Source organism: Artemia franciscana, chromosome 15 (genome assembly GCF_032884065.1).
Source record: "Artemia franciscana chromosome 15, ASM3288406v1, whole genome shotgun sequence".
NCBI lineage: Eukaryota > Metazoa > Arthropoda > Branchiopoda > Anostraca > Artemiidae > Artemia > Artemia franciscana.
In genome coordinates, this window is record NC_088877.1 from 5,520,336 (window position 1) to 5,537,988 (window position 17,653).

At 37.3% G+C, this 17,653-nt stretch overlaps 1 protein-coding gene across 1 annotated transcript in view; it reads left to right on the plus strand.

The window, feature by feature from the left end:
* Nucleotides 1–17,653, plus strand: part of LOC136035971 (pancreatic lipase-related protein 2-like) — a 51,425-nt gene that overhangs the window by 3,408 nt on the left and 30,364 nt on the right. Inside the window, exons 2-3 of the mRNA XM_065717869.1 lie at nucleotides 10,853–10,964; nucleotides 15,784–15,923. Of these exons, the coding sequence (XP_065573941.1) occupies nucleotides 10,853–10,964; nucleotides 15,784–15,923 (252 nt within the window). The remainder of the gene's footprint in view (nucleotides 1–10,852; nucleotides 10,965–15,783; nucleotides 15,924–17,653) is intronic.

The window sequence follows — 17,653 nt, forward strand, 5'->3', positions numbered from 1 at the left end:
CCGAACTATGTCGACTGACTTGTAAATAACTGCCTGGTCTCGAATCTTGGTCAGAATAATATTGTTGATTTCTTGGACGTCTTTGTTCTTGGCTGCCAGAATCGCTCGCTCACTTAGCCATTTATGATTTTATAAGAATACTAGCTTTGGTGGGTTGATATTTCTTAACAGTATTGTTGGTAGGCCTATTTTTAGTTGTAGCACGTGTGGTGGAAACCCTGAAAGATCCACAGAATTTAAAAATTCAGATAGATAATTAACCGCCTCATTTGGTTCCAAAACTGTGTCGACTGACTTGTAAAGGACTGCCTGATCTCGAATCTTGGTTAAAACAATATTGTTGATTTCGTGGACGTCTATATTTTTGGGTGCAAGAATCGCTCTTTCACTTAGCCATTTATGATTTTTATAATTGTTTAGAATATTCGGAAATACTTTTTCAATCAATTCATTTTTGAACGTCACTAAATTACAGAATTCAGCAGGTAGTTGTATACGTCCTGAAATTGAGTCTACTAGGAGCTTTCCGTTTCCAATTGCCAGCAATTGATCTGAAAATGTTTGACCAGAGTCATCGTTTTGCAATCGGACACGCATATTTGTAGTTAATTTTAATGTTTTTACGTGTGCCCATAAATTAGAATTTTTTAGGCAAGCATGCATTTCGTCTGCAGGGGTTGACCTAGGTATTATAGGTAGATGTTTGCCTGAAATATCCCGCAAGCAATATCAATGTTTGAAAAATCTTTCAAACATTGATCCAGAGCGATTTTTTGTGTGCCATTGTGCACTCGTCCCAAATAATAAGTTTGCGTTGCTGCAATACTTTACCCATCCCAGATGATTTGGAAATATTGCACGTGGCAGTTTCTGTAGAATGCAAATTCAGAGGCAATTTCAAAGCGGAATGAGCAGTTCTTTCCCAAATCCTGAAGAGGTTTATTTGCCATACATACGCACAAATCTTCTATAATAACTAAAGTGTAGTTATAAATTTCTGATGTAAAATCAAAAGTCATATCTGACGTCTCTAACCGTTTTCGATGGAGTATATCTTCGGACATTTTCTATTTATATTTTCCCCATAACTCTGTAGGAGCTGAAGGAAAGCAAGTTGTTAGAATGATTCCAAACAATGCACGAATTTGACTTGGAGTTGACGTTTCGCACGCGTCATTGATGCACTTATCCCAGTGTTGGTCATAATCCAATAAATTCAGAGCTTGGCATGCACTACAGTAAGTGTCATGTATAGTACCGTTTACAATTCTCAAATACTCAAAGGACGTCGGACCGGGTACATTCACCAAAAGCAGGCTTAGAAAGAAGCATTCATGTTGATTGGGGTGGACGGTGTAGAGTCTTCCTATCGTGGTATCTTTGTAGATGGTAGGCTGGCCGTCGACTGACTTACCCTGTTTTCGACGTTCAAATACTTTATTTTTAGCATTCCACGTGTAATACGAAGGAACTTCAGTATACAGCAGTTTTTTGCAAAAGAATCATTTTTGCACAGCGAAAAGAAAGCAGTTAACTTTGTATCCGGTGGATTCAAGGCTCTTTGTTGCACGTTGGATTCCGAAAAATAAACACGTTGACCATTCTGTAAATGTACCGCTAAGTGAACAACAGCTGGACTACGTTCATGTATCGGAAATGAAAGAATTCGCCAAACAGCTTCATTACTGCTTATGTATCTTCCAGCCTGATATTGTACGATTTCAACGATATCTTCGATTTCGTACTGCAAGCCAAAAACTGCCATGTCAATGCCTTTGTTGACGTATTTACATACGCATTTGATTGCCTTTACGGAGTTACAGTATTCAACGTTTATGTGTGCATTAAATGTTTTTGGTAATAATTGGGAATATGGAACAACCCACTTGTTATCTACTTCGATGGTGGTACCATAACGCTTCTTTATTATTGCTGTTTTACCGCCATCTTCAGTGGATATTCTTCTATATTGTGGGTAACCATCATTGCCAGTAATTGTGTTGGGTAGCCTACTAAAAGTCGAGGATATTGCTTTGCGCACCTTCCTTTGGCCATGCATGGTGAATTTTCGTTCAGTGCACCGCAAGGTCCATGTATCATATTTTTTACAACAATATCATATAACCCCTTATCGACATTTTCATCAGGTATTTCAGCGGAAATCACATCATCAATTTCGCTAGAAATAATTTTATAATGTAGCAAGATTAGTATATGTGCTTGTGGCAATCCTCGTTTTTGCCATTCCACTGAGTAGATTCAGCATCGCACTGACCCAAACACTTCAAGTTTTACTATGTAGTTTATCAGTGATTTCAACTTTTGCCGGAAGACACGGGCCATAATGTCATGACTATGAACCGTCGATTGTCCTTGAAGTAAAAGTTGCTGTATCTCGTCCCAAGATTGATTACATGTAAATGTAACAAATAAATCTGGACGACCATAGAGACGAACATACGCAATAGCATCTTGAGCATATTCATGCATATGACGGGGACTGCCAGCATATGACGAAGGTAAAATCGTTAATCTTCCAACGTTTGTGGTATTACCGTCATTTACAACTGCATCTCGCAAATGAATGTATTGTTCAGAGCGGAGCGTGGTCTGATTCAGGCGGATATATAGCAAACGTTCTGATTCAATTTTAGCATGCATATCAACGACAAATTGGTGAAACAATTCACCGCATTTTAAAATATAATTTTCTTCATCCTGCCGAATAATTAGTTTATAGGAATAATAATGCATTGCACTGCATTTCGTATTCATTTCTTTGTTAGTGGCTGGATTCATCAATTTAATATTAAAGTGATAGCCGTCGGCTCCATTCCAAAAAATGATAGGATATTGTAGGGCATCGTAGCGTCAATGAGCTTCAGTAATTCTTACCAACTGAGCGTTTCGCTTATGAAGAATAATATCTCGAGGTAAAAACTGATCACCGACCATAACGATTGCCACTTCGTCGATAGTTGGAGCATTGTATCTACGCACATGTTGGCCAGAAGGCGTTTTGTAAGCGGAAATAACAATTTTATGCGTATCAGTAGGCTTCAAATCGATGGCTGTTTTGAACAGACGCACTAAATTATTATTTTCGTGGAAAAGATGTTGCAATTGGGAAACGATTGTCCTTTCAACGTCGGGAGAAATTTCGCAACGTGCATTCAATTCAGAATTTCTATCACTGTGAAGTACAATTGTAAAAATCTATGATTCTCACCTGAGAATGGTTGCAGGGACCCTGCTCTATGATAAATTTGCCCTTTTACTTTGAAAGTAGGCATAAATTAATCTTGATTTTCGATTTGGGCACCAAACGACGTCATTTGGAAACATGAGTTATATTTTCTGATCTGTAATAAAAAACGGTTAGATTCTGACTTAGTTCCAGTAAGTAAAGTCTTCAATGGCTCTGGTGGTGCAGCCAGTAGAGGAAGTTTAACTTTTCCTGAGGCGCAACACATTCCCATTGTTTCACCATTAAATTTCAAGGCCTTGCAATAGGGACATGTTTTAGACATAGTCCCGATTCGAACAGATCTACTCAAGCTATAATCATCGACTGGGCTGTACCTGAATGCTAAGCGAAAATTTTCTGGTTGCTCTTGTGATTCCTCGGCACGCTTTCTTTTGGTGATTTCTCTTTGAGACGCAAGCCTAATTCCACGCAGTTGTTGTGATTCCTCGGCACGCTTTTTTTTCTTACTTTCTCTATCAGCCGCAAGCCTGTTTTCTTGCTGTTCTTGTGATTCCTCGGCAAGCCTTCTTTTTCACTTTCTCTTTTAGCAGCAAGTCTGGTTTCGTGTTGCTCTGGTAGTTCCTTGGCACGCTTTCTGTTCTTACTTTCTCTATCAGCCGCAAGCCTGTTTGCTTGCTGTTCTTGTGATTGCTCGGCACTCTTTCTTTTCTTACTTTCTCTATCAGCAGCAAGTTTTTTGGCATAGACTCTTTGAGCAGCTTCCTCGGCTGTTGCCATTGTAGGTTCTTCAGTCATTTCACAATTAAACATTTTTCCGTGAACGAATGTTGCCACCCCAACCCTAGTTGGTGGCCACCCCAACACCTAGTTGGTGGGGGTGCTTCGCGCCCCCCAAGCCCCCCCCCCCCGCGCGCGTAAGTCGTTCCGCGCCATATTAGTTACGCGCCATTGTAGTTGTGTCCCTGTGTCCAACCTGTGAATATATATATATATATATATATATATATATATATATATATATATATATATATATATATATATATATATATATATATATATATATATATATATATATATATATATATATATATATATATATATATATATATATATATATATATATTTAACTACGTAAAGCTTGCGAATATACAAAATTCTTTGCTGTCCCATTGTCTTTGCATATAAATAGATTGTCATGTTTACCGACTCTTGAACATGCACCATATAATTGTCCATGGGAAAAACAATCTGTATTCAGATCTATACCTCATTATTCTAATGATTGCCCTTGAGCTTTGTTGATGGTGATTGCTAATCGAACATTCCCGGTATTCCCGCCGTCGTTTATATATCCCCTGTGCCCCCCGGCGTCCCCATTGTTGTTGTTTCCCTGTGTCCCGGTCGTCATTTGTGTCCTGGTGTCCCAGTCTGTAATTTTTCTTTGAGTGTCGCGGTTGTCATTTATATTCCCTGTTTCCAAGTGTCCCGGTCGTCATTTTTGTCCAGTCGTCATTTGTATTCCGGTGTCCCGGTGTGTAATTTCTCTTTGAGTGTTCTGGTCGTCATTTATATTCCCTGTGTCCCGGTCTTCATTTGTGTCCCGGTGCTTTGTTGATGGTGATTGCTAATCGAACATTCCTTATGTCCCGGTCGCTTTTTCTTTTAGTGTCCCGGTCGTCATTTATATTCCCTATTTCCGGGTGTCCCGGTCGTCATTTGTGTCCCGATGTCCCGGTCTCTAATTTCGTCAGTCGACAAACATGACGTCAGTCGACACACAAACATGACGTCACTCGACACACTGACAACTTATTTATATATATATATACTAGCTGTTGGGTTGGCGCTTCGCGCCACTCCAACACCTAGATGACGGGGGCGCTTCTCGTTCCCCAAGCCCCCCCCGCGCACTTAAGTCCTTACGCGCCATTGTAGTTGTGTCCCTGTGATTCTAATGATTGCCCTTGAGCTTTGTTGATTGTTTTTGCTAATCGACCATTCCCTGTGTCGCCATCGTCATTTATATATCCCCCTGTGCTTCCGGCGTCCCCGTTGTAGTTGTGTCCCTGTGTACCGGTCGGCATTTATATTCCCTGTGTCCCGGTCGTCATGTGTGTCCCGGTGTCCCAGTCTGTAATTTCTCTTTGAGTGTCCCGGTCATCATTTATATTCCTTGTGTCCTGGTGTCCCGGTCGTCATTTGTGTCCCGGTGTCCCGGTTTGTATATACATTCGTTTTTGAATTGGTCTTTTTTAGTTTTTAGTTTTTTACCTTTTTCTTAGTTTTTTTTTTAGTTATACCTCATGATTCTAATGAAAATAGAAAATCGTTCTTTCCCATGGATTTTGAATATCATTAAGAAAAAAACCTGACCTATGAAAAATTTCTAAAATTCTTCTGGTCTTGGTTTCTTAGTATAATCAATGAGGTATTCAATAGTCGTTCTTTTCCATGTTATCAGGATGTCAATAAAAAAAAAAATAAACTCTGGCCGATGAAAAATCTAAAAAACTCCTATGGTCTTGGTTTCACCATTTAGAGCAAGCAGCGATATATTATGTCTAAAAATCTGGCCTACGAAAAATCTGAAAAAACTACTCTGGTCTTGATTTCATCTCTTAGGGTAAGCAGCGAGGCAATGTAATTAAAAAAATTTAGGTCCAAAAAACTTATAAGTCAACAAATTTCTAATTTAAAAAATCAAAGTTAAATAAATTGCAGGGGATTAGGGCTTTCTAGGGGGAGATCGGCCCCAGAAGGGGACTTGGGGCCTTTGATGGGAATATGGGGACCTTAACTCATGCGCAAGCCCTGGTAGTGAAAAATTTAGGAACATGACATTACAAAAAAAGGATACCTGGCCCGTTGTACTTAGGGAGAGAGAGAGACAGACAAAACCAAACATAAACAAACAGATTCAAACACAAAAGGACAGATACAGAGGGAAGCAAACACCTGCCCAGACAAACAGGTACAGAGAGAGAGACGCAAGCAAACAGCCACTAAGATATACAGGTACCGAGAGAGAGAGAGAGAGAGAGAGAGAAAGAGAGAGAGAGAGAGAGAGAGAGAGAGAGAGAGAAAGAGAGAGAGAGAGAGAGAGAGAAACCTGCAAACAGACGTAAGTGTTTTTGTCTCTGTCTCTCTCTCTCTCTGCCTGTGCGTCTGAAGGGCTGTTTGCTTCTCTCTGTCTCTCTTTCGCTGTACCTGTGTGTCTGAGCCGGTATTTTCTTGTCTTTGCGTCTGTCTTTGTTTGTTTGTTTCTTTGTGTTTGTATATGTTTTTGTCCTACTCCCTCTCTAATCACCTGTTTCTGATTGGCTGCTCGATATCTTTTCTCTTTTCCTGTGCCTGTGTGTCTGATTGGGTGCTTTATTGTCTCGGTGTCTATCTCTCTGTGTTTTTGTGTCTGACTTTGTGTGTTTCGTATGTTATTATGTCTCTCTCGATCCTTGTGCTAGTGTGTCTTGGTTTGTGTTTGTTTGTCTCTGTTCCTATCCAAAGAATTCAAGTTCTGTTTTTCGAAAAAATCTCATTTACATCCCTCCAAGTGTTGAAAAATTATTTTGATATGTATTCAGGTTTTGAAAACCTCATTCGCATGTCTTCAAATACCTTTTCCTGTGTCTTGAAAAATTAAAAACAAGAAAATCTTGAGCCTGTTCCATAAAATAATGTTGAAAATGTAATTCATCATGTTCTCTCTTGACTGTGTAGCCATTCTCTTCTTTTAGTTTCGTAATTAGTGGAATAATCATTAATCCATTCTTGGTCATAAACAAGTTTTAATGCGGTGTCACCCACAGATTCAATATGCGTTATGTCTTTGGTATTATTGATTTCATTGACAATACCTGTGGGTACAGTATCAATGGTACCTATAATGTTCGCATGCACTTTGCTTTTCGTAGAAATATTTTTAATTTCCTTGGTAATATTATCTACTAGTGCCATTTTTATTTTACTTGCACTTTCATTGTTCATTACCACATCATTTCTAGAAAGGCAGCAGATTCAACATGTAGACAAGGTATAGCTTATGATATTGGTAGAGCAGTAGGCCTGCTTTTCCTTTACCTTCTGTTGAAAGCTAATACCCAAAAGATGTCGATAGGATTTATCAACATGTAACGTGTTACCACTAGTAGTAGCAAGAAGGTCCCCCTCGTCATCAACTATTATATCTATGTTTACATTCTTTTTAAGTGCTATCATCTCCGGAATTATTACTCGCATATTCACTATCAGTAATGTTGTATTTTTTCGATATTTCAAAGGAATTTAATCTCTGGCTGTCATGACAATACACGCATACATTTCCAATAATGTTACCACTGCTACTTGTTTCGTAGTTCCAATATTTGCCTTTGTCAGAATTCAATGCTACGATAACTTTATCAATTCTTCCAAACCGGGATGAATATCCTTGGACTGATGCCAAAAAGGTTTTAGCAACTCCAATAATACATCGGGATAGGGCTCAATCAGTAACCATCTATAGGATGCTATTAATGAGTTTGGGAGAATTCGTTTAAAGTCTTTGTAAAAAAATTCTTTGAATGACGTCACATTCATAGGCATTTAAAAAACAAACAACGCATGATAGTATTGCAATGACGACTTGCACTATCTGATAGTGACTGAAGTGAAATGACCCGTTGTTTTAACAACAATTACAGACTTTTGTCTTACAACCTGGACTATCCAACTTGACAACCTAACAGCTAAAGTAATGGGAATGGAAAAAAAGCTTAAGGCAATATTTGTACTTATATATTTATTCATGTATTTATGTATTTTTCTCAAAAATTATTCAGTATTTTTTTCAAGTCAGCACGCTAAGATTTTATGGCCTTAAAGACGATCTAGATAGGTTCCGAGTTTGATAAAAAAAATTCCCGAGTCTTAATTCTAGAAAAGACGTTTTCCAGTACATCGCTAAAATCTGGAATGAATAAAGGTGAAGAGATGATGTCAGATAACAAGAAGATAAGAAAAATGATAAGAAAAATGTAGATAAGATAGGACTGGTTCACTTACCTGAGGAAGGGCAGTTTTGTTTAAATGAGTAATTAGCCGGGTATTAATCTGGTTTTAATACTTACTCTACCTCACACCTGACTTTAATGGCAAAAATCGTGGACACAGTGAATCTGTAGAAAGTAGAATACCCAACGTGCAAAATATTTTATTGCAGTTTAAAAAGTTTTGGAGAATAGGGAGATAAGTCTGCAAAATAAAGTTTAAATATCAGTAGGCCTGGTCATGATAGTAATCAAGTATGACTCTGAGACATGGATGCTTAGGAAATCTGAGGAAGATATATTTCCAAGAGGAATTGTCCAAGGATAGCTCTAGGTACTTATTTGTCTGACCGTATATCAAACAATAGGAATTGTCAGAATTGTCCAGGAATCACGTGTTTAATTGTCAAAAGACTTTTAAGAGGGGACAATTGTCATTGGAAGTCTCATAGGAAATATCCAGAGGAATTTTAGGATATTTTTAGGTACTCGAATGGCTTGCGTAGGATCGTTTGGAATGTAGGTGAAGAGTCATTTCTTTCTCTACCCTGGAACACCGGTGGGAGCTTTAATTCAAGCAAGTCAAGTACGACTGACTGTATTTAAACTAGATCTACGTTGCATGGGCAACGTGAGGTGTTGCGGCAACCTTTGCTCGGCTTCGCCGAGTAAAGTGTTGCGAGAGCAACACTTTGGTTTTGTTTCCTTGCTGCGACTAAACGCTGAAGTTGTTAATCTGTAAGGATGCTAAAATACATACTAGGTACACCAACTCGTAAAAGTTGCAAACTCCTCATTGCTAAAGATGATTGTAGCCTTACAGTCGATTATTACTTACAAGTCCCCTACATGTCTTACCACTGGAACCAAATTGGTCTTACCATCAAATACAACGGAAACAAAAAATAGGTACACCAACTAGTAAGAGTTGCGAACCCCTCATTGCCGAGGATGATTATGAGCTAACAGCAGACTCTTGCTTACAACTCCTCTATATGCCTCACAATTGGTATCGGCCTATTTTTGGTTTCAGTGTGTACCTTACTACTGAAGTTGTCAACCCCTTTAAACTTTCAAACTGGTATATCTAATGAAGGAATTTTTGTACAAAAAAATGGATGACATATACTTTGATCAGCTCATCAAAAGCTATCGACTGCCATCGAAAAAAAAATCTTTCTGTCTTAGTTCAAAAGTTGACTTTTTGCCGTAGGCCAACTTTCTAACGTCATCACTTAGAAAGGAGCAAAGGATAAACTCTAATTTCTTTAGCAAAGAGAGAACTTTTAAAGTTTAAGAGGCACATCTGATACCATTTCTCTACCGCAATCCCAAGTGTGAAAAACCGAATGATAAACTCAGCTGAAATCACGAACAGAAATGGGTAGAAACAATAGATGGCAGCACTTTCGGACCCGTGGGAAAATGCCGCTTTTTCGCTTCTCTAATTTTTTCTATTTATCACTCAAAGAAGATATATTGGCTGTGAGGCAGGGTAACTGTCGCATATATTTAACACTTATAGATTTTAGTCCATCTTCAATTTGAAACTGGTGCCTGCCTGCTTGCCTGCTAGAACGGAGCTTTCCACTCGAAAGCAGAAACATGGTATGATGAAACGAAAGCTTGGCTGCATAACTTCAGATAGTCCTCTCTGACATAGGCTATACAACTCCTCTTCACTTCACACACTATAGGCTCTGGCTCAAGGACAAGCAAAAACCATCCTTTTTGGCCCCAGGCAAGAGTTCTACGAAGCTTTCCAAAATGTAAAGTCATATTCATCAGTCCGGCCTAAGGTCCACACTTTCCGTAAAAACCGCACAGGTTAGACCCTTACCACTTTCTAGGAATAAGCTGAAATCGGGGTGCTAGGAACAAAAAAAAACACGACAAAACCAAAGTGTTGCTCTCACAACACAAATAGCAAGCTGTACAAAAATTGTCATTCCATCCCACATTCAAGAGCTATGATGAACGAAGTGTTATTGTAAATAAGACAGTTTCTACGGATAAAAATTGACAGATAGTATAATCTGGCGAATTTTGGCATTTTATCTGAGGTCCAAGGAAAAGCAGGTATCCTTGGATGGGATGGAAATAGATCATAAGGGAGCATTTAAAGGAAAATCAATATGGGCGAAGAGGAGTGTCCACAGCTGATTTGGGCTTTGGTGGCTTGATGCTGCATTGGGTTGTTAGCATTGGTAGTAGTAATATTGATCGAGAGGCGAATATACATTCTATGTCTTAAAGAGCAATGTTTCTTAACGAAAACTTTGGTGTTGTAAAGAAATTTGGAAATTTTTGTGTGCGTATATGCAGGGGTGGGGATAAAATTGAAAAAAACTATTTGAATTACATGAAACATATATGACAATTTTAATCTCCTAGACTCATAAGAAATAAGGAAAGAAGGGAAAATTTTCTACATAAAAGCCAGTGTGACAAACTGTATTTCCATATATCAGGCTAGATATGATATTTTCCTTTTCCAGTTGAATTTTCACCTTTCTCCTTATTCAAGCTGTAATCTCCTTTTCTGAGCTAAATACACAAAAATTTAAGTGTCAGTCTTATCGACTTTGAAAGATACAATACTTAAAATATACATTTCAAGGTGAGCCAATTTTGGGAAGAAGCAATCCATTAGAATGGAAAGCAGAACGCGATTCAAGCTTGCAAGTAAAAGAATTTAACCCTCAAAATGTATTTTTCTTCTTATGGACAAGGTAATATGAACTTTTCTTAGTAGTACAATCATTTATTGCTAAAAAAAAAAAAAAAAAATCAGCAGCCCCAAAATGTATAACTTACAAATACATGTTGCAAAAGTGACAGGGTGGCGAATTTGATCCCCAAGTCTAATTTTCGTAACACACAAGGACCACTATTTTGGACTAATGCTCTTGTCCAATGTCATTGTACATGCACATATATGGTTTGTATTAGAAACAAGCTTTTTCTTTCAATAACTCTACACCTGTAGCTTTCATAGGTTTGAATAAATTCAAATCAGCTGATTTGAATCAGCTGAAATCTGCCTTTGATAAGCTGAAAATGTCACACGACCACTTCATTTAAATCAAAGACAATCACGATCCTTCCCATTCAAATTTGACTCTTCTGGTGTATTTTCTAATACCCATTATGAATGCGCATCGAAAGTGTGGAAGGTTTTTAGTCAAAATAGCAAAAGTTACTTTTAAAATGACTATGACACTTTTGGATCACACTCTCCCCCCTCCCACCCCCCAAAAAAAAAGATGACAAAAGAAGTTGCAAAACAAATCTTAGTGTGATTCGAGCTGCCAATTAACCTTTATAGTATTGCTTACTTCAGCCATTAATCCCTTTTCTGTCTCAAATTTCTAAAATTTTGAAGTTTTGTAAAACATTTTAATATAGTTACTTAATTTTAAGAAAATAAAGTAACCGAGTGTCAGTCTGACCAAAACTGAGTTTCTTTTTTTTGAATGAACTTTATCAGAATATTTTGCCCAATCTACAGTTTCTCAAAGGGAGAAAAAGAGAAATATAGATAAAGAGATAGAAAAAAGAGACCAAGAGAGAGGAATTGATTAAGCACAAGGAGTAAGTGTGTAAAAATAGTTAGACAGTGAGCTCTAGGGAGCCTGTGGGGCTAAAGTAGGCACAAAAATTTGTCCATAAAAAAAAAAACACACACAGAGTTAGATATGTGTTGAAATTTTTATTAAACCGGGCAAATGGATAGCCCCTATCCACAAGGGGTATGAAAAACAGTCATACAAATAATTAATTAGAAATTGTTCGAAATAAAAAAAATTGGCCTGGACATAAACTAACAACCGTAAATGACATAATTTATTTTCTTTTCTTAATATTATTTTATTTTGTTATTTCATTTTGGAACAATTCCATATCATTTTCTTTTATTATTTCATCTTCTTAGTATTGTCTTCAAAAGTGTGAGTGTCGATAGTACTTCCTTTTGAAGGAAGTAATTGAATAGTGCTTGAAAGATAGTACTTGTATAGTACTTGAAGGAAGTTTAATTCCCCGAAAATTGGCAGCCCTCAAGTTAGAATTTACCTCGCAAAGTTTAGTTTGGTTGATTCCGGAGTTGAAGTCGTTAGTTGTGTTGCGAGAGCAACACTTTGGTTTCGTCCCGTTTTTTTTTTTCTATGCCGCCGATCTCAGCTTATTCCTGGAAACTGGTAAGGGTCTAACCTGTGCGGTTTTTACGAAAAGTGTGGACCTCAGGGCGGATTGATGAATATGACATTACATTTTGGAAAGCTCCGCAGAACTCTTGGCTGGGGCTAAAAAAGGTAGTTTTCGCTTGTCCACGAGCCAGAGCCTATGGTGTGCGAAGTGAAGTGGAGTTATATAGCCTATGTCAGAGAGGGGTATCTGAAGTTGAACAGCCGAGCTTTCGTTTCATAGAACCATATTTCTGCTTTAAAGTGGAAAGCTCCGTTCGAGTAGGCAAGCAGGCAGGCACCACTTCAAATTGAGGATGGACTAAAATCTATAAGTGTTAAATATAAGCGGCAGTTACCCGGCCCCACAGCCTTCTTCGAGTGATAAATAGAAAAATTTACAGAAGCGAAAATGTGGCATTACGGGTCCGGAAGTTGTGCCATCTATTGTTTCTACCCATTTCTGTTTGTGATTTCAGCTGAGTTTATCAGTCGGTTTTTCGGACTTAGGATTGCGGTAGAGAAATGGTATCAGATGTGCCTAATATACTTTAAAAGCTCTCTCATTGCCAAAGAAATTGGAGCTTATCCTTTGCTCCTTTCTAAGTGGTGACGTTAGAAACTTGGCCTACGGCAAAAAAATAATCAACTTTTGAACTAAGACAGATAGAATTTTTTTCAACGGCAATCGACAGCTCTTTATGAGCTGACTAAAGTATATGACATCCATTTTTTGGTACGAAAATTCCTTCATGAGGATACCACTTTGAAAGTTTCAAGGGGTTGACAACTTCAGTAGTAAGGTACACACTGAAACGAAATCTAGGCCGATACAAATTGTGAGACATATAGAGAACTTGTAAGCAACAGTCGGCTGTTAGGTAATAATCACCTTCGGCAATGAGGGGTTAGCAACTCTTGCTAGCTGGCATATCTATTATTTGTTTCCAGTGTATTTGATGGTGAAAACAATTTAATAAACAACAAAGAGAGATAAAACTCTACAAAAAGAAAACTTCAAACGAGACGACGGCCAGTAGAGAGTTCAGTTGCTCTTTGATTCTCATTGAAGTAACTCAAAAAAATGCTTTTCCCTACGTGGATAAGTAGCAACAATTGTATTTACTATTATCGGTGGTGGTTTTTATTTGTTTTTAGATTAATTTTCTTTTAATTTTTTATCTTGTGCTGAGGACGCCTTGTTTGGATACAGACGAAATATCCGCGTTGTTTTAGTTTTTCCTCTCTACTGACCATTGTCTCGTTTGAAGTTTTCTTTTTGTAGAGTTTTATCTCTCTTTGTTGTTTTTTGTCCTGTCTGGCCAGTTCGGCTTAAGAACTTTCAACCAATTTAGTTCCAGTGGTAAGATATGTAGGAGACTTATTAGTAATAATATGCTGTTAGGCTACAGTCAACTTCAGCGATAAAGGGGTTTGCAACTATGCTAGTTGGTGTACCCATTTATTTGTTTCCGGTGAACTTGATGCCTATCACGAGAGAAGGACTTATAACTAAGAATCGGTTCACTTTGGGCGAGAAACGGCTGTTAGCTCATAATAATCTTCGGCAACGAGGGGTTTGCCACTTTTGCTAGTTGGTGCACCTATTATTGGTTTCCAGTGTATTTGATGGTTAAACCAATTTAGTTCCAGTGGAGAGACATGTAGGAGACTTGTAAGTAATGATTGGCTGTTGGGCTACAATCATCTTCAGCGATGAGGGGTTTGCAACTTTTGCTAGTTAGTTTACCCATTTATTTGTTTCCGGTGAGCTTTATGTGTATCACGGGAGAGGGACTTGGGAGTAAGAATCTATTCACTTTGGGCTAGAAATTTGTGCAAATTGGTGCACGTTGTATTCCATCTCTTTAAATCTGACAGAATCAAGTGTTTACGCAACGGGTACAAACGATAACGTAAAACAATGTAGTTTCGTAATAATCAGTGTCACCTGTGGTATTTTAATCCTGTAAAGTTACGGATAGCTTTATAATACCAACTAGATTATATAAGATATTGTTCCAAGTTTTCATCTGTCACGATGTCTACGATTGAAAAGGATAAAGTTCAACTGGCTGCAAAGTCAATTTAGTCCCTTCTTTCGATATTATTTTGTAGTTGTTGTTTTTTCAACGGTGAGGAATAGCCTTTTGTCATGTGATAACTGATTGCGTTCTTGTTTGAACATGCCGTTTTAAAAACTTCGATAGGCTGACAACTTCATCATTTAACCGATAGTGAAGAAACAAGCAAAAACGAGAATGTAAAACAATGGGATAGTTTCGTAATAATTAATAGAATGTCATCTATGGTATTTTGATCCTGAAAAGTTAAGGATAGCTTTATAATACCAACTAGATTAAATAAGATATTGTTCCGAGTTTTCATCCGTAACGATGTCTACGATTGAAAAGGATAAAGTTCAACTGGCTGCAAAGTCAATTTAGTCCCTTCCTTCGATACTATTTTGCTGTTGTTTTTTCAACGCTGAGGAATAGCCTTTGATCATGTGATTACTGATCGATAGCGAAGAAAAAACCAAACTGTTGCTCTCGCAACACTTTAGTCAGCGAAGCCGGACAAAGGTTGCCGCAACACTTCACGTTGCTCGGGCAACGTAGGTCTAGTTTTGCTACGTTTTTCCAAAACGACAAACACTGAAAAAATACACGTCCATTTGGCATTCAGGCCTTTTTAAATACCTGAACTTTCTCCTGGGCCTCTTACTTTATTTATATAATATATTAAATATACTATATTATATAACAAATGTAAAATTGTAATATAAAATGCATTGTATTATATTCAAAGCAAATATGTTACATTTGTTTTGAGGAGACGTCTTGTAGATGACCTGGTTTGGTCCATCTCTGATAAAGAGAAGCAATACAACAAATACAAACGGGCCCATATCATAATTTTCCGAGAATGGTATGTTTTTGAGAATTTCAAGAATGATGTATTATCTAGTATTGTGTAATGATTCATATTGTCGATGAAACAATACAATATGTTCTGTGACAGCCCTCACATATAGTCTTTTGAGATAACAACTGAGCCAACAACATCTTTAGCTTCTAAGCAGTTTTCTATTGATTTTAAGAAATTTATGTATAAAGTAGGAATCAAAAGTGAGACCCATTACTACCTGTGGGATAAGGACGACACATTACTCGACTGAGTCAGCAAGTTAGTGATGAAATTATATTCATAGAAATACATTGTAAGCCAACAAAAAAAATCGAAACCTGTCCTTCGACATGTAGTTGACAATCCCCCTCAACGGCTGACTGATAATTTTTTGTAGTGTCGTATTTGTTGTATAGTTAAGCGGGTTTAAAGTAAATTAATTAGTTACTTCATCTAGGGAGAACCCAACTGAACTTCAAAATATCACTGCTACCACCCTTCTAGAATCGAATTATAGCAAAGGAAAACAAACAAAAGTTATTATCCATGGCTGGGTTTCAAATGGACAATCTGAATGGATGATGGGAATGAAAGATGGTAGGTCATTTTTTTCCGTTTTCTTATGCCCAAGCCAAATCTTTGTCACATAGACTAATTTAAAAAAGGCTGTGAATGGCCTATTTTTTTTCGAAGACTTTAACGTCACATTTGTGTCATAGAAGTAGGAAATTAAAATGACTAGAAAATGCTTTACAGTTCCTATATCAACACAAAATTGCTGTCAAATACTGTCTATTATAATAATATACCTTTTAATCTTTCGTAGATTAATCATATTGATGGGAAACTTCTATTGAAAGCCTCCATCTTCTCCAATTTTAAAAACCATACCTTGCATCGTCACATTCATTGGCCAATTATGGCTGAAAATCGAGCAAATTTTTTGCACTATATTTGCATATTAGGAGGAGGGGGTAGAGTAACGTAAGGTGCTTTTAGCAATACTATACGTAACTATTATATAATTTTTTAAAAATTGGTTCAGAATTTATAGTGCTTCTCTCTAAAAAGGAGTGATTATAAACTAGTACCCTTTAATTGTCTATAAAATGTTTCTATCCATAAGTTTGACTCTAGCATGGCTCGGGCATCATACTTGTTAATTGTTTGTTAGTTAGTTTTGAAGCCATCTCAAATAGTTCCGAAAAATTAAATTTAGTTCTTCGGTACCTTGATCAGGAATCTGAATGTAAAGTTGAAGCAGCAGTTTTTTAATTTCGGTACCATTGGAAGTTTAAAAGTTTAGAAAAGTTGGTATGCCAAACGCTGATCTTGGTATTCTAAAAATTTAGTGACGTAGCATAGATAACATGGTATTACCAGTGAAGAAAATGGAGTACCCGGGGATTATTGCTAGATAAAATCCGATAACAAAAGTCAATCGTTTAAACGGAAGAAACATTTTAGGAAATTTTCTTTGATATGCTACTTCCCCCACATCCCTAAAGAACTAAAAATGAAAAGTTGTAAGGATTAAACATTTATTTTCCTAAGAAATACCCATGGGTGCTCTGCGTTATATCCAAGGCGGTGTAAAATGGTATATATTGTAATCACTAGCCTTCCTACGGTACCGGAAGTAGTACGCTGCTATCCTAGTCTTTTATTCATTTGGGTCCCGAAATCAACAAGCTACTACCCTGATTTTAGATCCCAGGGAGCACCAGCTGGCTTACTGATTGCCTCGTTAGCTTACTGAATCCCTGTTACTGAAAGCATACCCATGATCAATATAGCCTACCGGTGATCAAACAGTTAATAGTAACGAAATGTAAGTAAGAAGCGAATCTGCTCAATAGTAAATCCAAAAAAATGGAATTTTGATATCAATTGATAAAAAGAGTTGACTTTTATTCTGATTCTCAATGTATAATAGTCATTAAGTTTAGTGTTACGATCAAAAAGTGTCATTCTTTGCTTTCATTTAAAAAAGATTTTGTTCCTTTACTTACTGTCTCAAATTTAAATTTCTGCCGGTAGTATCATTTTCGAAAGTGTTTAATCAGATGAAAATGCATACTCACCTGAAGAGACTTTAAACATATATCATTGTTTAGATTTTGTTCTGGAAAATGCTAAGACTACCCCTATCCCCAATGTTTGGAGGGAAACTTGTACCCTTACAAGCTACAAGTCATGCTCTTACTCCCCTTCTAAGTCAGATCAAAATAAATAAATGAAAAATTCTGCTCCGGTGCGCGATTTATGTTTTGTAACTGTACTTTCAGCGGCCCTACATCCATGACTCCGAACTGAAATGTTCACGA